Source organism: Hippichthys cyanospilos, chromosome 7 (genome assembly GCF_059441005.1).
Source record: "Hippichthys cyanospilos isolate Australia breed blue-spotted pipefish chromosome 7, RoL_Hcya_1.0, whole genome shotgun sequence".
NCBI lineage: Eukaryota > Metazoa > Chordata > Actinopteri > Syngnathiformes > Syngnathidae > Hippichthys > Hippichthys cyanospilos.
Window position 1 is genome coordinate 18367458 of NC_142375.1, and position 22635 is coordinate 18390092.

At 40.8% G+C, this 22635-nt stretch overlaps 1 protein-coding gene across 2 annotated transcripts; it reads left to right on the top strand.

Moving 5' to 3' along the window:
* Positions 1–807: 807 nt before the first annotated feature.
* LOC148421409 (myosin-9-like) lies at positions 808–22603 on the top strand. 2 transcript variants are annotated; one of them, XM_088419265.1, is made up of 43 exons: positions 808–951; positions 5655–5845; positions 5914–6054; positions 6565–6721; positions 7042–7069; positions 7215–7308; positions 7503–7523; positions 8084–8176; positions 8257–8320; positions 9080–9178; positions 9328–9471; positions 10138–10233; positions 10310–10386; positions 10460–10654; positions 10739–10912; positions 11755–11928; positions 12034–12148; positions 12262–12452; positions 13461–13582; positions 13664–13733; positions 13800–13960; positions 14052–14160; positions 14250–14381; positions 14861–15067; positions 15148–15285; positions 15383–15506; positions 15833–16004; positions 16069–16281; positions 16582–16726; positions 16798–17004; positions 17078–17182; positions 17569–17721; positions 17805–18053; positions 18359–18571; positions 18645–18857; positions 19249–19410; positions 19508–19636; positions 19764–19852; positions 20504–20627; positions 20711–20919; positions 20998–21106; positions 21697–21869; positions 21985–22603. In XM_088419265.1, the coding sequence occupies exons 2-43, from the start codon at positions 5660–5662 to the stop codon at positions 22091–22093; spliced, it is 5886 nt and encodes a 1961-aa protein (XP_088275391.1). In that variant the 5' UTR covers positions 808–951; positions 5655–5659; the 3' UTR covers positions 22094–22603. The 2 variants fall into 2 exon arrangements, with proteins under 2 accessions (XP_088275391.1, XP_088275390.1); XM_088419264.1 differs by lacking the exon at positions 808–951 and adding an exon at positions 1328–1399.
* Positions 22604–22635: the final 32 nt, after the last annotated feature.

The window sequence follows — 22635 nt, forward strand, 5'->3', positions numbered from 1 at the left end:
CGCTCAGTGGACACTTAGGGGTCTTTTTATATACTATATATATATAGAGAGAGAGAAGGAGAGAGGTCTCCTCAAAGAGAGAAAAACCTGTAATGTGGTCCCCACATTGCAGCAAAAACACATGCACACGCAAACACACTCTACCAACCAAGAAAATGAGCCGTTATGTTTATGGCTCAGTCGAACGATCCAATTTTGCCCCATGAATCGGGGTGTTGTATTAAAGAATAATAACGTGTTATTGTGCGCTTTAAACTTTAAATTGGGATTTTATAAGACACTCTTAAACTCAACTCCTTAAAGCGGAGGTGTTGGCAGCACACCCCCGCGACAAAAAAACCCAAACATTTTAGGGTTGATAAATGGTCGAAATATTTAAAGACCCATGGTGTAACTGGTGTACAAATATGGCGTTATATGTAGTGATTTAGGAAATATGTGCGTGCGTATGTTTTAAATTGGCTCTGTACTTTAGGGTTTTTGCGAGTTAGTGATGCAACACAAGTCCCTGACCTGGCAGTGGCAAAAAGTTAGGCGAGGCGTTCAATTCACCTGCGAAATAAAAAACGATTATATCTTTTGAGACGGATGAAATGCACGCAAATAGATTTTACAGTTTATTTTTTTAAAGACAACTTTTCAACTGTTTCTGAATAGTTGCGATTCTCAATCTAAATTTACGAGCGGCTTCTCAACGTTGCACGAGCGGAGGCGGGAATGGGGAAAAAAAGAGGGCGTTCTTTTCGGCTCACCTGCTGGAAAAAAATAAAAGTGTTGCAGCTGAACAGTCGCAAAGCGTCCGTCGTCTGCGCAGCAGGAGCTCGCAGAGACGAGAAGAGAGGCCGACCTTCCAGCGGATCCACAGCTGGCACCAGCGCGACATCTGCACCCTTGAACACGGACACAAAAGAGACGACGAATCGCTCTCACCTCCAGTGGCTCACAAAGCAGGTAAGGACATTTAAAAAATACAAGCACAAATAAAAAAAATATTTTATTTATTTTATTCATTTCATACGTATACAGTCTTGGAATGTTAATTAAAAACAACGTAGACAGATAAATGAAAAACTGTTAGCAGGTGTTGTTCATAAGACAAATTAAAGCTCTGCGCATGCGCACTTGTGTCCGCAAAACGCTAAAAAAGTTTGTACGACAACGCTTAATTTAGCATCCCACTTTATAACATCTTCCATTCCCCCCTGCTTTCGTTTTCTCGTTGCATTTCAAAGGACGCTTTGTCTTTGTGACGTTGTTCAAAGGAAATAAGTGGGAACTTTGTCATCAGACAGACAGCCCGAAATGTTTATTTACCTCTAAAGTCAGTATTGCTCACAGCGACAGTTCAGGAAATCATGTGGGTCCAGTTTCTGTAGCAACATGGAGCTTTTCGATTCAGGTATGTTTACAATTTAAAGATTGTTGTCTGTTGAGCTTTGTTGTTTCTGCTTTTGTCTGCAGGGATCGATTTTTATCGTTTTTTTTTTAAGGTAGATTATTGACTTAATCGGTTGCAAATAAGTAGGGCACACCCTTGTGTTTGTGTGTGTGTGTGTGTGTATACCCTCGGGGTACACGTGTTGACTGGAAATTTGACCTCGGATGGATGATGAATATGAGCAAGAATTTTTAAGGGTCGGGAATCTTCAATTTTTGTCTTATGTTTGCTTATTTTTCCTTAAACGTAGAACAACCAATTATTATTATTATTATTAGTGTATACACATTTTCCAATTAATTCAAATGGCGTCCACTAAATGCAGATTTCTGCTTTTCGTATGATAGCCAAGTGCCTAGCGCCCATATGTAGCAAGGTTTAACTGTACTGAAAAAAAAAAAAAAAAAGAATAATAGTTGGTCACACTATAGGATTCAATCGTACTCCAATTACTATAGGAAGATGACTCCCCTATTTTAATTTTTATCATAAGCCTACGAGAATAATGTCTCTTATTTTGAACATTTTAAGACAGGACCTCACACATTCAACAAACTAAATTGTTGTCACATTTTAACATTTAGACTGCCTCACTTTTTTGGATTTATTTTGTCACCAAGTTAAACATGACATGGGTAACTGCTATTAAGTCAGCGCTTCTTAATTTTTGCAAAGTCCCTCCTAGGACAGAGAAAACATTTTGTGCACCTCACCATTCACCTTGGTGACTTAATGAGATCATTATCTATAAAGATTGTATTTGTTTGCCTAAAGCTATATCCTTTTTAATGTGAACAAAAAAAAGCGACACAAATCAACTTTCAATAAATATTCAATTTTTATTCAACTTTCATACTAAAGTTACAGGTCAGTCTGTCCTACTATTTGAGTAAGATTGTATTAACCTAGCAGTATGTTAAACCAATGCAATAAGGCGAGGAGCCATATTTGGTTAATGGGTCAAATTGGACTCAACACACAATGACGACACATATTTGGCTCCTTACTTTATGTGGGGGTCAAAATGGATGGACCTAACGCATATCCATAGAAATTACTACTCTTTTGGTCAAGAACCGCATCTTAATGGTGTTTAAATTGGTCCAAACACACTTTTATAAAAAAAAAAAAAAAAAAAATGTTGTACTATTGTGCAATATTTTTAAAATAAAGGGCTAAGAAAATGGATGGATGGATGGATGAATGAATAAATATGTCGAACCGTGATGATTTAAATGAAGGTATGTTTGGACTTGCACCTCCATGGAGAGATTTCCCGCTGAAACAGTCACATGTTTAAACAAATGTTTTGATGACATTTCAACAGTTCAAGAGTTACAGATAAGGCCTCTTAAGCGTATCAATACCTAAATGTGCATTTTTGGACCCTCGCACTCGTGGAGGTTAAAGAGCTATGGGAAATTTGTCGCCATCAAAGCGGACGTGGTGACAAATTAAGATTCAATTTTATTCACTAGAGCACCTATTGTATTTCATTCTTAAAGACGTCTTTGCGGGCAATCAAACGCTGTTTGTTTTACGACCTCGTCCGTTCTAACCCCCGCTGTTCACTCGGGATGGTGACCTCCTTGTTTTGTTGCTTCCTGCACTTCGTGAGGCATCATCTGCCGAAAACATGGCAGCCGCCTCTTCTTCTCCTCAACAGCCTCCTCCTCTTCCTCCTCCACTTATTGTTCATGTGTGAGCATGAGACAAATGACCACTGACCTGATCCCTTTATCCTTAGATAACGCAGTAGATTCAGTGTACATAATAGTAGCAGTAGTCCCAACAGTAGCTGTTATTTATTTCTGCAATTTGTTGACATTTAGTAGGTATCAAATAGGACAAGAACCTGTGAAGGTTCATGAAATTTTCATGAACACATTTTGTCAATAGTGACACAATTTTCCAGCAGATGAAATAAAGAAATAAAACATATGTTCTTGGATAAAATGCGCCAAGCGATGCCACTACAAATGTAGTTCCAGAGTTTAATAGACATGTGTGCCACACTTTTTGAATACCCCCCCCCCCCCCCCCCAACACTCTTTTAAAAATACTGTAGGTCTGTAGGTTGAACCACTTGATGATTACTGATAAATCAAACTAAAAAAACAAGCATTACACATGGTCCTAACAAGAAACGATGCTATCTCACTGCTAACATTGAATAAGAAATGACATAGTTGAGGTATCAGAGTTCGCATCTTTCACATTTGATATAAACCATTGAACTATGTTTAATACTGTTAAACTGGTGGAAATGAACTTTTAGGGCAGGGATGAGTAGTACTTTAAAAAAGGTTTTTGTATTTCATCATAACCTTTTCAGGAACATGTGTTCTGGTTTTGAAACTCGTGCCGGCCGGTGTGTAGATTTTGCATGTTCTTCCCTTGCTTGCGAGTCGTTTCTTTCTGTCTTCTCTTGTTGAGGTAGTTGAAGACTCTGAATCGGGGTTGTCAATTTTTTTCCACTGAGGGCTGTGTACAGAACATTAAAAAGACATCAGTGCCACTTTAGTATTTTTTTAAACATATTAAAAAGAGTAAAAATCAAGCAAACAATTACAATCTGCTTGTATAATGTAGTTATTGTTTTAAAAACTGCTTTGTCAAGGCTTTCTGTTGAAGATGATGAGGCAAATTAGATTTTTTTCCCCACTCTTAATGCTGCCTTACCATTAAAAAACATTATTGTTTTTATAAGAGAATTACGAACCATGTCAAAATCTTTTTCTATATTAGCTGCGGGCTGCTAAATGGTGGGCCACAATTGCAACCAGACCAGGTTGTATCCTCCTCCTGCTTGCTCAGATTGCCAAGACGCCAGTGAGGATGATCAAGCCGCAGAGATTTGTAGTGAGGCCTGTGTCCACTTGAAACACTACCAAATATGGTTCCTTACTTGATAAAGGTTGGGTGTGGCCCAGGAAAGAGTAATGACATTTCTCTCCTTGCCCGGGCCTGTTCCTTCCCGACATTCCTGCCTACAAAGTCTTTCTCCATCTACCTCCATCGGGACCTGGGAAAGATTTTTTTGTTTTTTTATTTATGGTAATGGAGATGACGGCAACAACTGGAGATGGAGTGGTGGTGGTCATTTCATGAGTAATATTTTCACTCGTACAATTTGGGGAGATGGAAGACATTTTCTGAGCATACTTAACCATGTTTTAGCCATTTTTGAAATGGTTTCAAATCAAAACCCAACATCGCAGGTCCTACCGCCCTTAAATAAACGGAACGTGTTGAAAAGGTCTCCATCAGTCCGGTGTTGACATTTTCACCACAAATTTGGCAAGCCCTCAAAGACAATGACACTCATCAGCTTACGGCTTACTTGTTCCTTCCCGTCATTCTGTTCGGCGCCGCGATTACGCAAAAAAGACTCCCAGGATGATTTCTGTGAAAATCGGGCGAGGTGATACAGAGGTCGATTTTATTTTTGTTTTCCAAAATGCCGTAACAAGCAGTTAAATATAAACTGTACATTTAGCCCAAATATTAAAAAAAAAAATCAACTATTTTCATTGAAGTGAAAATAGAAATGTTACCAGTTGAATGCATCTTTTTATATTTCTCAATTTATATATCTCATTCGGTCCAACTTTAAACCGTTCAACACATTCAGATTGAAGATGTACTGTATATTGCCGGTTTACTTATGATTTGGCACACTTCTCCAGCAATTCAATATGTGACAGGATGTTCAGCTCATTCAGGGCATCCTGGCTTTCCCTGAGCTATCTGCTAGCAAGCCAAGCATGTTGAATTTCAGCAAGATACAATAATTTATCTTTATGCCTTTTTTGTCTCTGGTTTCTATCTTGCCATGTTGTTGCCAACTGTTGGCATTTTAGCATTTTATTATTTCTTCTTTTAGACTAATGAAACGGTTTTCATTTTGTTTTTTTTGTGTGTTTCACTGTGGTGGTGTAGAATTGCAGTGGGTATTTTTTTCATTTTTTTAAGTCATGAAAAACTTTTGAATTATTTTCCGCTTAATAATCTGGAGAACTGTGAAGTTTCGCATTGACTGGATGTCATTGTATTGTGTGTGCTAGACTTATATCATGGTATATTAATGAAAGGCTATGTGGAGCCGTTAATATTGGAACTAGATTGTTTACTTTTTTTTGCAACTGTATAAAATATAACTTGTAATTTTCCCACTAGCTTTCCTCTTTTTAAAGTGAAATGTTTTGCTTTACAGCTACCATGAGTGACGCAGACAAGTACCTGTATGGAGACCGCAGCGGGGTTAGCGACCCGCTTGTTCAGGCCGACTGGGCCAGCAAGAAGCAGGTATGGGTGCCCTCGGAAAAACTGGGCTTCGAAGCGGGGTCCATCAAGGAGGAGCTGGGTGAGGAATGCGTCGTGGAGCTCAGCGACTCGGGCAAAAAGGTAAAAATTGAGCGTGTGTGGCCGGTGGGGCGTCTCGGCTAGCTTTTCTGATGCACTTCAAACTTCAGGTGAAGATCAACAAGGATGACATCCAGAAGATGAACCCACCCAAGTTCAACAAAGTGGAGGACATGGCTGAGCTCACTTGCCTCAACGAAGCCTCAGTGCTGCACAACCTCAAAGAACGCTACTACTCCGGACTGATCTACGTGGGTTTTCTCACATTTCAATCGTGGCACCATGCTTTAACTAATGCTATTTAGAGATTAAGTAATTCTGATCCGTAATTAATCATATTAGTACCTTTTTCATGTCACCTAAACATTTCTGATTAAAAGAGCTAGCTGCAACTTTTAGTTTAGTCCCATCAGGATTAATGCGGTTTACTTTTTGCAATTTCCAAAATAATTAAAAATAACATTTTATGCTTTGCATTTATGTGGAAGGCTAAACTTGAGCTGCTTCTGTAGTAAGCAAAGTCTCTTCCTTGACAGCCAATCAGTGTTCACTGGCTTTGACCCTTGTTTTCCCAACCCCCAACAACTCAAGCACAAGAAGCCAGATACCTAAAAGGGATCTAACTAGCATACTGAAATCTTAAAATTTGAGATTGAAAATAAGATGAACATGATTGAAAAGAAATAACGCTTTTTACTTTGACAAATTGATTAATCACAATCTGACACATTGTTATGTTATATGTTCCTCTACCACATTAGACCTACTCAGGCCTCTTTTGCGTCGTGGTCAACCCATACAAATTTCTACCCATCTACTCTGAGGAAATCATCAACATGTACAAGGGAAAGAAGAGGCACGAGATGCCACCTCACATCTACGCCATCACAGACACAGCCTACAGGAGCATGATGCAGGGTATGCAGATACACACACACAAACGTCGAGCTACAGTTGTCATTGAGGAAGCAGATTATTTTGCTTGCTATAGCTTTAATACACAAAAAATGTGAAAACTGACAAGGAAGGCTCTTAGCTCCAATATCAGTGATGTTTCCTGCACTTTAACTGAGTCTTCAAAAGTCTTCTCAACTTCTTGTGTCACTTCCTGGAGATGTCATTTCCACAAGTCACAATATTTTTGTGCAGATAGTGTAGATTAGACATGGCAGGTTGATAAACATTTAACACTTTCTCTGTTATTAATTGCATTCATGTTTTTTTTTTCCTGTCTCCAGATCGTGAGGATCAATCCATCCTTTGCACGTAAGTCACATTTCTCCTGGTTTGTGAAAAGGCTCCATCATGGTTTATTTATTTTTTAACCCATGCGAATAAAACAGGCCAGTAAACATGCTGCTGCATGAGATGGATTTTTCTTTTTCTTTTTTAACTCTGTTTACTTTTCCAGTGGCGAATCTGGAGCAGGAAAAACCGAGAATACCAAGAAGGTCATTCAGTATCTGGCCTATGTCGCTTCATCTTTTAAGTCCAAGAAGGATCAGGTCTGCATTCATTTCTGTGTCTCTGTCTTGGTCTTGCCATGTCGTTTCGCTTTACCTTGTTTTGTTCGACTCAATCATTCAATCTACCCGAGCACATTCCTCTTTCAGGTCTTGGCATGTTTACCTCACGCGTGTGCTCTCTGATTATTTGTTTGCTCTTTAAAGATGATATCTTTTTACCTTTGTCTCTCCAGGGCTGCACAGTTCTGTCACATGTGAGTTAATCGGTCTCCCTACGCATGTCAGCTTGTGTTGTCTTTGGCTGTTGTCAATGAAATGGATTCATTCACTTAATATCTTGACTGGCGTTCAAGAACTGTTAGAGAGCAGAAGATTGAAGATGCTAGCAGCTCTACTATGTAAATGTCTAACTGCTTCAAAGCTGCTTAATTAACAAATAGCATCAACTGCCTAAAAGAAAAAGCCAGCATGATTAAAAATTGAAGGTACTTTTTAAGGTAGGTACAGATCAGTTTTTTTTTATCTTTCCATGCAAAAAAAAAATGGGTGGGGAGGGACAAAGTCTGCAGATTTTTGATGTCATCTTGTACAAGATGAGGTGAGCCTGCCACACCCCTGCCAGCAGCCATGTTTTTATGTGCGTGTTTCACAATGTAATGTTGCGTTTGCTGCCTCAGGGGGATGGGGGTGTCATGTTATCCAACCTGTACGCCTGCATGGATGGCATGGTCGTCTGTAGAAAATGGCAGGGTGTAGCTGTCATCTGCCAAGTTTGCCTTTCTTGTTCTAACTGATGTTGTGTCTTTTGTGTCAGGGGGAGCTGGAGAAGCAGCTTCTGCAAGCCAACCCCATTCTGGAGGCCTTTGGAAATGCCAAAACTGTCAAAAATGACAACTCTTCTAGATTTGTAAGCATGGCTTAAATCTTCCCGAAAATACTTTTTGGGGACCACTTTTATCTTAACATGAATGTTTTTTTTTCTTGTAGGGAAAATTCATCAGGATCAACTTTGATGTGAATGGATACATCGTTGGAGCCAACATTGAAACTTGTATCCTTTTGCACCAAATTGGGCTTTATGACATCACAGGCAATTTTTAGGCAACCGCAAGTCTGTCATACAATTGCTAAGATACAGTTTGAACTTGAACAAAGTGGTTCAATAAAGTGGGGGAGAAAAACTTGATTAATCATTGAATTGAAATAAATTGCATGAAGCTAAATATCTCCCTACGGAAATACTATGTTTTTAAAAACAAAACAATGTCCACAACTCAGTTAAACACAATGGAACTCTAGTCTGATAGATTAGTTTGCATACCACTAGAGGGAGCCCATGTACCCTAGACAAGAGAGATCTAAAATCTGCTCCATAAAAAATCTTGACTAAAATATAAATTAATTAAATGTAACAATTGGAGATGAGTTGCTATAGGTCAGTCTGCATTCTGCTTTTAATATATACACACTAATGGGATGAAACCTTGAAGATTAAAATGAGGGGCTGAAAATGAGGGGCTGCAAACATGGTTAATGTTCTATTTGTTTGATTTTACAAATTGATTTCTATGTGTGTAAACCATATAGTACCGAGCTGTCCATGCGTAGAAGTCATATGTTTTCTGCCGAGTTTTGCCACGTTCCTAAGATATACACATTGTGAATTTCAAAGTTCCTGTGTGTACAGCATTTCAAATTATGATATTTCAGCTTCCTCTAAATTACGAATTTGTGGTTATACTTGGCTGGCTCTTTTTTTTTTTTTTTTTTTTTTTTTTTTGTTGTCTGTCCTTGACCTTATTGTTACCAGACCTGCTGGAGAAGTCTCGGGCCATCAGACAGGCCAAAGAGGAGAGAAGTTTTCACGTTTTTTACTACATGCTGAGTGGTGCAGGAGACAAGTTACGCTGTGAGCACTTCTCACCCCCTCATCCACTCCCATTACATATATAATATATCTATCTATCACATGAACAGTTGAGCATATGATGAGGAAATGGCAGATTGTATTAGACGTAGTTTTATCAGCTTCTTTTTTTTTTTTTTTCCCGTGTTCAGCCGAGTTGTGTCTGGAAGACTACAGCAAGTACCGCTTCCTGTCCAATGGCAACGTGACAATTCCTGGGCAACAGGACAAGGACATGTTCTCGGAAACCATGGAGGCCTTCCAGATCATGAGCATCCCGGAAGAGGAAAGAGTTGGTATGTTTTAGAATATCAAAAAAGAAAAAAACCCTCAAACTTTTTCCTAAGAGGATTCCTAATGGCAGCATTGCATTTTTCTACAATATGAGAGTTTCTGAATGTCTTATTAAAAAATAAAGGAAACTAAATGTAACTTTTCCCCAAAATAAGGTGACCAACATAGTGAGCAAATATTCACCCATTTTCATCAAGACTGCAATATAATGGTGCATATGCGAAGCAGCTACTGGCAGATGACAAAACATTTACTGAGTTGTGGTTATGCTTGATGAGGGCGGCGATGCACAAATAATGAAAATTGAATGAGAATCAACCTATGGAAATAAGCCATTGCTTAATTGATTTAGTACTAACCGTTTTTAGACCTCCCTTGCACCAAATACTTGCACAAAAAAACAAGTACCTGGGATTTAATGTATGAAGTCTTTAAAACGTCTTTGGGATTGAATGAGTTTAAGTGTGAAAGGTTTAGTGACTGTGTGCCATGCTTACCATGGACCAAAAAACGTAAAGAAGCGTCTTTCAAATTGTTGGATGAAATGGGCTTGCACGCTGTATGGTTCATATTCTGTAAATTTGACATGCGTCATATTATGCTGGTAAAGTTCGGCTTGATTTTGAAAGTGCTCTACGATATTCTCCGTCTGTGAATGTTCTCCTCAGGCCTGTTGAAGGTGGTGTCTGCTGTCCTGCAGCTGGGAAACATGTCCTTCAAGAAGGAGCGTCACTCTGACCAGGCATCCATGCCTGATAACACCGGTACATTTTCTAAGTCACCTTTTGCTTACTTGTATCAATCCCTAACTTCCATTTGCATACCCTGTTCACCGCGCAGCTGCACAAAAAGTGTCTCACCTGCTGGGCATCAATGTGACAGACTTCACTCGAGCCATTTTGTCACCACGTATCAAGGTTAATATTAATATTTAAGGTTAATTCAATGCCCAACCGTTTCCTGATCTTGGCGCGTCTTCTCTCTGTCTAGGTGGGCCGCGACTACGTCCAGAAGGCTCAGACTCAGGAGCAGGCCGAATTTGCTGTGGAGGCCCTGGCCAAGGCGTCATATGAGAGGATGTTCCGTTGGTTGGTCATGAGGATTAACAAAGCTTTGGACAAGACCAAGAGGCAGGGAGCCTCTTTCATCGGCATCCTGGATATCGCCGGCTTTGAGATCTTTGAGGTGAGGTGTCCTCACCGCAACGAATGGTATAGGTACATTGAGTGACCTGACACGATCATTGTCACACACGTTTTCTCCCTGCAGCTGAACTCCTTCGAGCAGCTGTGTATCAACTACACCAACGAGAAGCTGCAGCAGCTCTTCAACCACACCATGTTCATCCTGGAGCAGGAGGAGTACCAGAGGGAGGGTATCGACTGGAGTTTCATCGACTTTGGCCTCGACCTGCAGCCCTGCATCGACCTCATTGAGAAACATGTGAGCCGTCACATGTTTGGCACTTGTCAAGCTGCACTGTCCACATACTGATGGATGACACATTTGCCTCACTGTTCAAAAGATACATTTCTTACTTTACCATTTCTTTTGCTTTCTTAGCATTACTTCAGCAACATTTTCCAATCAAGTAAACTACATTGAGCAATAGTTGTCTGTTTCTATACAGCCAATATACATATAGGCTGCTACATTTATCAACAAAAAAAGTTGTATATGCTTCCTCTTGTTCCCTATGTTACAGCTATACAGTTAACTTGCTCAACATAATTGACTTTTATTTAATCAACTAAATTTATGTATTCAGTATTAGCTTTATTTAATGTACTCTACCTTTTTAGTCACCCATTTTATGTAGTATTACCTTTATATGTGACCTGAATCGTTTTATTTAACTTCATACACTAACTCAATTGATTATTCATTCAGCTAAACTTAGTGCTATTTTAATTGGTTTCTCAACTAAAGTTGACTTCACTAGAAGTTATTTGTAAACAAATTCCCCATTTGGCCTTGGCCAAATAGAGTAAAGCAATTATTAAAATGTTACTCCAGCTGGTTTAGGTCATGACATTATTTTTTAACTTTTGCGAAGGGGAAGTCTGCCAACCTTTTTCTCTGAGTCATGTGACCCTTCACCTACAACATCTTGCAGTTTGGACATACAGTACTAGTCTTTCATTTCACTGCCTATTCACATGTTTCCCAGTTGAGTTTTTCTCCCAGTTTTTCTTCAATGGAAGTTCAGCATCTCTAGCCAAATATCATGCATGACATGTTACGTGAAAGACTGACACTCTCATCTCTTCCTCTATCGATTGCAGTCTGGACCTCCTGGCATCTTGTCTCTGCTGGATGAAGAGTGCTGGTTCCCCAAGGCCACGGACAAGACATTTGTGGACAAAGTGGTTCAGGAGCAGGGAACGCACCCCAAGTTCCAGAAACCCAAGAAGCTCAAGGATGATGCTGACTTCTGCATTATCCACTATGCTGGCAAGGTAAGTAATAAATTTGTTTGCCTTAGACTGTTATGTGTAAGTAACTTACGTCTAGAAATAACATGCAGTTTTGGGTCTGTATAAAGATGCATTCTCTTGCAATAGGTGGACTACAAGGCGGATGCATGGCTGATGAAAAACATGGATCCTCTTAATGAGTGTGTGGCCACATTGCTCAACCAGTCCACTGACAAGTTTACAGCTGACCTGTGGAGAGATGGTGAGTGAAATTTGCAAAAAGGACAATCAGGTGTCCATTCAAATTAGCAGCATGTGCACTGTAAGTGTAATTGTCGTCATATCATTGCTTTTAAACATTCCTTGTTTTTGCAGTCGACCGTATTGTGGGCTTGGATAAAGTAGCGGGAATGTCAGACTCCATGCACGGTGCGTTCAAAACTCGTAAAGGCATGTTCCGCACCGTGGGCCAACTGTACAAGGAGCAGCTTGGAAACCTGATGGCCACGCTCAGAAACACCAACCCAAACTTTGTTCGCTGCATCATTCCCAACCATGAGAAAAAGGTTATTTTTATTCTTTTTTTTTTTTTTAATCTATATCCGAAGCCAATTGCAGATTTTTGATTCTGTCTTTACAAAGATAATACATGACTACTCATTGTGGTCTTCACTATCATACTGTCAAAACAGTTAATAGAAAAAGATTGAGAGACTATTTCAGGTTTCAGGAGCCATTACAATCCTTCTTAATTAGGGTTATAATCTTTCAAAGGATTTTTCTGGTTGTCTTTAGCTATTTTTTTTTTTATAGCTCAAGGGACAATTCATCAATCTTATAATAATAATAATGTACCTTGATATACACCAAATCTTTGGCAAAAACAGACAAAAAAATTGCGATGTACAATACGTCCAAAAACCAGCAAGCGTCTTGACTGAATTTCTTACAAGTACGCAGGAGATGGGTGAGAAAAGACCTACCAGGGAGGATAAGGATCATGTCACACAACAGCATTTTTGAAAAGTCAACTTCAAAATGAACCCACCAGACCTTGAAAGTCCAATGCACCGAACGTTTACTGCAAAAGTAAAAATTATGTGGGCTTCCTATCAATAAAATCAATAAAAGCTGAAATATATGTAGAAAAATGAATGGGGCTGAAATTACTTTGATACTAGGGTTCTGTCTTTTATCCTAGTGGTTGGTATGTTAATGACTCAAACTAAGAATAAACCTGTAGCACATTGAAATGTGTCCCGTTTCATACAAGCATTGAAGCGCTGAAGAATATTCAGAGCCATAGTATGCAGTTTCATTACATTTTCATAAATCATATACAGACCTGTGCAGGTGTAACTTGTGTTGTCCCAAAGTCGATCGGCTGCTGCAAAATTCATTCACTTTTGGTTTTGGGCCGAGTATTGCCTCTTTCAGGCAGATGTTTTAATTTTGGTGCATCTTCAATAATAATGTAACTTCTTGTTATCATTAGCACAACAAATATAAATTCTGGTATTTGACTCCTTTTTCCCCCATTTAAACAGTAATTGGTGATTTATGACTCATTTTAGGCAGGGAAACTAGAGCCTCACCTGGTTCTAGATCAGCTGCGATGTAATGGGGTCTTAGAGGGGATCCGTATCTGCAGACAGGGCTTCCCCAACCGCATTGTCTTCCAGGAGTTCAGACAGAGGTAAAGCACGCTTGCACACTCACTTAAATCTGTTGGAGAAAAAGAAAGTGAGGAAAACAAATTATAATTGAATCTTTCCAGGTATGAAATCCTCACCCCGAATGCCATCCCAAAGGGCTTTATGGATGGCAAGCAAGCATGTGTGCTCATGGTATGAAGCCGACATCAAAGGGGGGTAAATGACTTAGTATGACCTCAAGAAACTCCTCTGTTTCAGATCAAGGCACTGGAGTTGGACCCCAACCTGTATCGCATCGGCCAGAGTAAGGTGTTCTTCAGAGCAGGTGTCCTGGCTCATCTGGAAGAAGAGAGAGACATGAAGATCACTGACGTCATCATCAGCTTCCAGGCCTGGTGCAGAGGATACGTGGCACGCAAGTAAGGAAGAATTCTGGCAATGGTTTGTCAGCGTTCTCACAGAAACTTGTAATCTGCAATCTTGTGGGGTTTTTTTTGTGTGTGTGACCAGAGCCTTTGCCAAGAGACAGCAACAGTTGATGGCTATGAAAGTTATCCAAAGGAACTGTGCGGCCTACCTCAAACTCAGAAACTGGCATTGGTGGAGACTTTTCACCAAGGTACTTTGAGAAATTTAAATCAAAGCTTATTGGTTACATTTCTTGGAATGAGTCACATTGCCAGTCTAAAAGCTTTTTTGTTTGTAAAGGTGAAACCGCTGCTCCAAGTGACCCGGCAAGAGGAAGAGATGGTGGCCAAGGAGGAGGAATTGCAAAAAGTCAAAGAGAGGCAGTTGCAGGCTGAGGAGCAACTACAACTATATGAGAGCAAGCAACAGCAGGTACCAGCCAGATGCCACAAGGAATCAATATATGCCAGACAGGAATGAGATGCCTGACATTTCACTAGACACAGTTTAGTAAAATATTTCTTGCATTAGGGTTAAACCAAACTTTTTGAGTTTAGCCACAACTGAAGTTACTCTCCATTTTAAAATAATTTTTGTAATATTTTTTCAATATTCTATTTTGTGAACGTTCCATGATTAATCGCAATTAAATCTATTTTCTTGTTGTCTTCTAAGGATTATTTTATTGATTGAAATTTGAAAGCCTACAAAAATGGCTAGATAAATGACGCTACAGAGACATGCACAAATTCTTTGAGTATCAGTTAGGGATCTTGTAGTAATACGTTTTGCATGACAATTCTTGATTGAAACCTTTTTCCAATTCTTACAAAACCTACTGGCATTCTCTGAATTTAATGGAAATACCTCACTAATGATCTCTCGCTTGTAATTTTCCTGCTGACCCTCAGATGAACGCTGAGAAGCTGGCCCTCCAAGAACAGCTCCAGGCCGAGACGGAGTTGTGCGCTGAGGCTGAGGAGATGCGAGCCCGGCTGGCAAGCAAGAAGCAGGAGCTGGAAGAGATCCTTCACGAGATGGAATCGCGCCTGGAAGAGGAAGAGGACCGCGTTGGCCAATTGCACAACGAAAGGAAAAACCTTATGCAGAATATTACAGTGAGTAAAACTAATCTGGAATTTGATTCATCTCAATTTATAATTTCATATGTGAGTTTTTTTTGGTCTTTTTTTTGTAGGAACTAGAGCAGCAGCTAGATGAGGAAGAAGCAGCAAGACAAAAGCTCCAGATGGAGAAGGTCACCACAGATGCCAAAGTGAAAAAAATCGAGGAGGACCTGATGGTATTGGAGGACCAGAACAACAAGCTCAACAAGGTCACAGGCACTTCACAGCACTTATCACCACTCGGCATCGGTGCCACCATGCACATGCATCAGAATAACTGATGTTTTTCTTGTTGTCCAACTTTAGGAAAAGAAACTTTTGGAAGAAAGGATCTCTGAGTTTACAACCAACCTGGCAGAGGAGGAGGAGAAATCCAAAAGCTTACAGAAACTCAAGAATAAACATGAGGCCATGATCACCGATTTGGAGGGTAACAATTTTTGTTGTGGTCTAATACCGTTTATCAATCCAATTAAATCATTCAATCCCGAAGATGTATTTTAAAATGTCTGGTCTTTCAATGCCAGTTACTTCATTAGGATAAAGGAGGAGCTGAAAATATCTAGCACTGAATGAATGACTTAAGTGTATGTATTACAGTTTATATATTAATTCGACATAAAATGGGAATAATGCGGTTTTAATTTTGCTGGATGTGCACACGCTACAGCCATTCCAATATGACCGTTTTTTTTTTTCCCTTAAATTACTGATTGTGAAGCTCGTATTTTAAAGGCTGTGGGTTCCAACTTTCAGATCGTCTAAGAAAGGAGGAGAAAATGCGCCAGGAGCTGGAAAAGAACCGCCGTAAACTTGAGGGAGACTCCACGGATCTCAATGACCAGATTTCAGAACTTCAAGCTCGCATAGCCGAACTGGAAGCTCAGCTCGCCAAGAAAGAGGAGGAGCTACTGGCCGCACTGGCAAAGTTGGTGGTGCTTTGACTCTCTTCATTTTGGCCTACCTCCATACTCACCTGCTCTTTACTGCAGGATCGAGGAGGAGGCCGCAGCCAAGAATACAGCCCAGAAGAAGATCCGGGAGCTGGAAGCTCAGATCTCTGAGCTGCAGGAGGATCTGGAGCTGGAGAAGCAGGCGCGCACCAAGGCAGAGAAGCTACGCAGGGATCTGGGAGAGGAACTGGAAGCGCTCAAGACTGAGTTGGAGGACACTTTAGACTCGACGGCAGCGCAGCAGGAGTTGAGGTAACGCCCCAATTCACTTTTCCAATAAATGTTGTCATGATACAGGGTTAGTTTTTTTTTTTTTTTTGTGGTGCCTTCTAAAAGTTCTGATGACAAAGTAAATGGAATTCATATGTGTAGAGCGATTAGTGGTTGCCCCTAACCACACAGACACAATTTAAAGCTTTCCAGGAGTTTTAATAAGTAGTAACTGTATTGCACATCTCGATAAAACTGCACATTTGATATTTTTAGCCGTCAATGGCAGCGGATTGGTTAATAAGCATTTTCTGATTTGTGTATTATTCTCCGTCCTTCCAGGTCCAAACGTGAGACTGAGGTTGCCCAACTCAAGAAGGCTCTGGAGGAAGAGGCCAGGGCCCATGAGCAGTTAATGGCTGACATGAGACAGAAACACAACCAGGCTTTTGACGAACTCAATGAACAACTAGAGCAGGCCAAGCGGGTAATGAGCCTAACGATCTCTTGCTTACCAGTGACAGGATGAGGTGTTGAACCTTGGTTATGTGCACACAGAACAAGATGTCTGTGGAGAAATCAAAGCAGGCCTTAGAGAGCGAATGGAACGAGGTACAGATCGAGCTAAAGACCCTGACGCAAGGCAAATCTGACTCAGAGCATCGTCGGAAGAAGGCAGAGGCCCAAGTTCAGGAACTTCAGGTCAAATTTGGAGATAGTGAACAGCAGAGGCAGGAGATGGCTGACAAGATGGCTAAAATGCAGGTTCGAACTTATTTAAAGACAATGGGATATTTATTCGATGGACTCTTCACACCTTCTCTTTCCATGTGTTTAGTCTGAGCTGGACAATGTCAATAGTCTTCTGACTGAAGCAGAGGGCAAAAATATCAAACTCAGCAAAGACCTTTCTTCAGTGGAGTCCCAGCTGCAGGATACACAGGTACTGACCCAAAAGATAAATGCTGCTGATTATGGCTTAGCATTTGATTGATGAGCTTTGTGATGCCGATTTTCACTGGATGCACAAAGGTTGGAAGCAGGTACTTAAAAGAAAAATAAATAAATAATGAGGTAAGAACAGAAGTAATGATGCTGCATAGTTATGCCATTGCCTCAAAAGTGGAGTTAGCTTGCCTCCACTGACTTTTAGTTTAAGCACTAAAAATGCCAGTTATTTGGGGGGGGGGAATACACTCCCTCTCAATCTAGCGAGGTTTATATGTACAGTACTGTATACATTTATCTGCTGTTTTTTTTCTGTAATATTTCTAAGGACTTTCAAGTATGTGAGGACATTTTCAGATGCATTTTCCCATTGAATTGCAGGAGCTGCTCCAAGAGGAGACCCGTCAGAAGCTGAACCTCTCCACTCGCTTGCGGCAGCAGGAGGATGAGCAGAACAACTTGCGGGAGGTGCTGGAGGAAGAAGAGGAAGGAAAGAAGAATGTTGAGAAACAGGTGTCCTCACTGCAGGCTCAGGTTAGCGACATGGCCACTCACTTAGAGCTTCTTCTACTTAATCCCTCAGCCATGTTTCATTTTTTTACCTTGGCAATTCTCAGCTGGCTGACATGAAGAAGAAGCTGGATCAGGAAGTTGCCAACCTGGAAAGCGCAGAGGAGAGTCGCAAGCGTGCCCAACGAGACATCGACTCATTGCAGCAGCAGCTGGAAGAGAAGACTGCTGCATACGACAAATTAGAAAAGACCAAAACCCGTTTGCAGCAGGAGCTGGATGACCTTATGGTGGACCAGGACAACCTGAGGCAGGTGGTCTCCAACCTGGACAGGAAACAGAAAAAGTTTGACCAGGTATTACAGACACTTACTTATAAGCCACAAAGATTGACTGATAAAAGCTTGAAAATTTCTTTCACAATTGTTTCTTACACAAATTTTTCACAATAATTTAGAAGTGCATGACATCATAGTGAGAGCTGTTTCCAGTTACTATTTGTCTCCATGGAAGGGACTATTTCTTTCAAAACTGTATAAAAATAGCGTCTATTATGATTCTTCGACAATCAGTTGTCATTTGGACATTTTTGTTTATAGTGGAACTTGAACCCATTTTCTGTTTCCGGTTTGTATTAACACCTCCATCACGCTCCACTTAGATGCTGGCTGAAGAGAAGAACATCTCCACTAAGTATGCCGAGGAACGTGACAGGGCTGAAGCAGACGCCAGGGAAAAGGACACGCGGGCGCTGACGCTGGCCCGTGAGCTGGAGACCATGACGGACATGAAAGACGAGTTAGATCGGACCAACAAGCTGCTCAAAGCAGAGATGGACGACCTGGTCTCCTCTAAGGATGACGTTGGCAAGAGTGTAAGAAAATGCGACAGAGACGCTGTGGAAGAATGTCTTCATCATTTTGACTCCATTCCTTCATCATCCACAGGTTCACGAGCTGGAGCGGTCCAAGCGTGCCATGGAGCAACAGCTGGAGGAGATGAAGGTTCAGCTGGAGGAACTGGAGGATGAGCTACAAGCCACGGAGGATGCCAAACTGCGTCTGGAGGTCAACATGCAGGCAATGAAGGCCCAGTTTGAACGGGACTTGCAGGCCAGAGATGAACAAGGCGAGGAGAGGAGGAAGCAGCTGGTCAAACAGGTGACATTTACTCCCTCACCAGGAAGTAACATTGACGTTTGTTTTTCACACTGTTTTCTATTAAATTTGTTTTGAAGTGTGAAATACAGAATACCGGCAACTAAATATTATGCTGCAAAAAATTGTCTTTCTCAAAATGGGCATGAAGTTCAAAAGAATTCCTATAAAAAAGGACAAGTTTTTGAACTATGGGTTTCGCCACATTGTTTATGTACAACAAAGATTTCAACAAGTGGTTCATTCTTATTGGCCCATAGCCAAATAGTGTCAATCAATCAATCAAATTTTATTTGTATAGGTATACCAACGCAACGGCCATAGTAAGCTTTTATTTTGAAGTTGGTCTTCGCAGCGGTGCTTTTCATTAATTTTTTTAGTGAATTTTCTTCAGGTTTGCGGGATGGAAGTGGAGCTGGAAGACGAACGCAGGCAGCGTTCTCAGGCTCTGTCCTCCAAGAAGAAGTTAGAGCTGGACTTGGGAGACCTTGAAACCCAGATCGACGTGGCAAACAAGGCCAGAGATGAGGCCATCAAACAGTTTAAGAGGCTGCAGGTAAAACTTTTAAAAGGGGAGAGGAGCAGACAAAACCCAGCTCATTTTCATGCTGACGGTACCACATCGTCTGATGATATGCTCGTCCAACACAAAGGCCCAAATGAAAGAGCAAGTCAGGGAGCTGGAGGACCTGCGCATGTCTCGGGATGAAGCGGTCAATGCGGCGAAGGAGACTGAGCGAAAGCTGAAGGCCTTGGAGGCAGATGCTCTGCATTACCAGGAGGTAGCAAAGCTCCCACCCCACATACACACTTTTCAGAGCAAATCAATGGCCTTGGACGGATGATGCGCAAGAAAGGATTAGCAATATTTAACTGCATAATAGCCGCAACATCTTCTGCTCACTGTAGGATCTCGCCACTGCTGAGAGACTCAAGAGACAAATCCAGGCAGAGAGAGATGAGCTACAGGATGAGATTAACAATGGCAACTCTAAAAAGTAGGAGTTTTTATTTATTATTATAATTAACTCATTTCATAATTGTTTTAGGCTTGGCTCTGAATTAAGAAACATCAGTCTCATCATGCAGTTAATTTTTCTATGAAAATGAATGCTGTATTTGATCTACTTTTGATAAAGGATTTAAGATGATAGCAGTTTGAGCTTGGAACCCACAAATTTACTAAATTAGCCATGGGCTTTTTTTTTTCTTGAACTGAAATGATCAACTTTGAATTTAACCTATACCACGCAACATTTAGATGCACTCCCCCTTAAAAACATACGATTAAAAAAAAAAAATCTTGCATTTCCACTCAAGCATTTTTGCTTACCCTCTTAGACTGATATCAGTCTTTTTACCCTACTGTACTTATATGACATGTTTTTCTTTTGGCGGTTGTAAACTTTAAGGTCCTTAATGAGTGAATGTCCCATTTTCATAGATTACTTGTCTGCCGCCATAACTTTTAATTCATTCGCTGCTTTTGTTTACATACATACTTTTACATAATTCCTTGAAGAGTTTGTAAATGTTTAGTGCAATTTTGCTTACTTTGGCTCACAGAAGGGTTAGGTCTAAAAGAGAGGTTTTTTTTTTTTGGGTTTTTTTGCAGTCAAAATTGTCTCACCCTTAAATTTATCATTCAGTTCTCTGCTGGCCGAAGAGAAGAGGAGGCTGGAGGCTCGGATTGCCCAGCTGGAGGAAGATTTGGAGGAGGAGCTACTCAACACAGAGATGGTCAATGAGCGTCTGAAGAGAACCACACTGCAGGTACAAATAGTCATTTTCTTTGGGAGCGGGACATAAAGGAAAAAAGTTCAGGTGACTAGAACATAATAGATACGCTTGTTTAGATGGAGCAGCTGACCACAGAACTGAGCGCCGAGCACAGCAACGCCCAGCGTCTGGAGGGCGCACGATCGCAGCTAGATCGCCAGAACAAGGAGCTCAAGCTGAAACTGCAGGAGCTTGAGAGCACCATCAAGTCCAAGTACAAGTCTAACATCGCTTCGCTGGAGGCTAAGATTGCTCAGTTGGAGGAGCAGCTCGACATTGAGTCCAAGTCAGTGGAAAAAAAAGAAAACGTTGTACAAATATTTTGGTGTCGATTTTCTCTTTGAATGTTCCTTTTGGAATTCAGGGAGCGACAACAAGCGTCACGGCTCGTCAGGAGAACTGAGAAGAAGCTTAAGGAGATCATGTTGCAGGTTGATGACGAGCGACGCACGGCGGAGCAGTACAAGGATCAAGTAAGCCGACAACGTTTTTCAGCTTGCCACTAGGTGGCACCGTTTCTTCTTAATGTCTTGCATATACAGTGCCCGTGAATTTTGTAATGTTGTAAACTTTTTTTTTTTTAATACATTCAAGTGTAGCTCAGTAGTGTTTGACTTGGATACATCCCTTGCCTATAGTTTCTTTTTTGTTGTTGTATCAGAGCACTATGTTAATGTTCAGTGTCTGCAACAGCAGCGGACAGGTGAGTGAAAAGTCATTGAAACCACTATCTAGATCTCGGCCTTTTTTTTTTGTGTTAATCTCAAGGCTGATAAATCAATTTGAATTGCGTAACTCCAGGAAACTATTTTAAATTTTCATTTACATTTTATATACATTGGGGACACTTGTAACACTGCACCTTTTTGTGTTTATTTACACTCAAAGAAGTAAAGTTTTAACAATTTGTGTGATTTTGAAATTTCGGATAAGCTTTCATTTAGTTTTTTTATGGCATGCTCCCTTAACCTTTTGATAACTTTTACAATAATGATGAAAGAATATAGGGTCCTCAAAAAAAAAAAAAAAAAAAGGCACTCACAATTACAAACAATCTCTGCAGGCCGACAAGACCAACAACCGCATGCGCCAGCTGAAGCGGCAGTTGGAGGAGGCTGAGGAGGAGGTGACGCGAGCAAACGCCAACCGCAGGAAGCTGCAGAGAGAACTGGAAGACGCCACAGAGTCCGCGGACGCCATGAACCGGGAAGTCAGCAGTCTGAAGAGCAAGCTCAGGTTTGCGTCTCGTCACAATCCAGACAAGGAATAAAAGATTGCATTTAGATCAGTTCCCAGGTGTAACCAAAAGTCAGTTTTCACACCTGACTTGTGTTTTGTATGTTTTGTCAAGGCGCGGAGACGTGCATTTGAACATCCGCCGCACTCTTAATCGCACGGGACTGGAGAGTGACGAGGAGGTGGAAGTCTCCTCTGAGGTGCTCGAGCCGGCGGCCGAGTGAGCGCAGGACCAAGCAAAGGGAAATATTCCGATTTAAAGTTCAGTTGCAAAATTAGCTGAAACCAAAGCCATGCAAATAACAGCCTTATTGAGCTTTTACCTCCTGTATCGATCCTCTTATTCGGCCAAATCTTTTAGAAATTGAATCATTTTCTACTAAAATGGCTTTACCATTATTCATACTGGTGCTTTGCATGAGCTGCTTATCACTTTAGATTTTTTTTTTTTTCACGCAAATGTCGGTGCAGGGGGTTCATATTGGACATCAGAATAAGTGTACTGTCTCTTTAAGATGCTGCCTCAACTTTACTGGTGGTTGGTTTAGCATTTAGCAGCAATCAGCACATTTGACAGCAAACGTTGAGCTCTGCACAAACTAATACTGCATTAACACACTTGTCCTAAAAAGCACATCATATTGTTGCCATCATTTTATGACTGCTCTTTCTATCTTATAAATGCTGTAATGCAATTACTGTCTGGATGTATCTATAATAAATCATGGTGATCATTTCTGTGTGTTTGTGTCTTTGCTGGAAGTTC

What these genes read in the sequence shown, in the direction of transcription:
- LOC148421409 (XM_088419264.1), top strand. An exon ending in CTACAGGAGCATGATGCAGG is followed by an intron (nt 6,722 to 7,041) that starts GTATGCAGATAC and finishes TCCTGTCTCCAG; the next exon opens with ATCGTGAGGATCAATCCATC. An exon ending in TGAAGAGAACCACACTGCAG is followed by an intron (nt 20,628 to 20,710) that starts GTACAAATAGTC and finishes ACGCTTGTTTAG; the next exon opens with ATGGAGCAGCTGACCACAGA.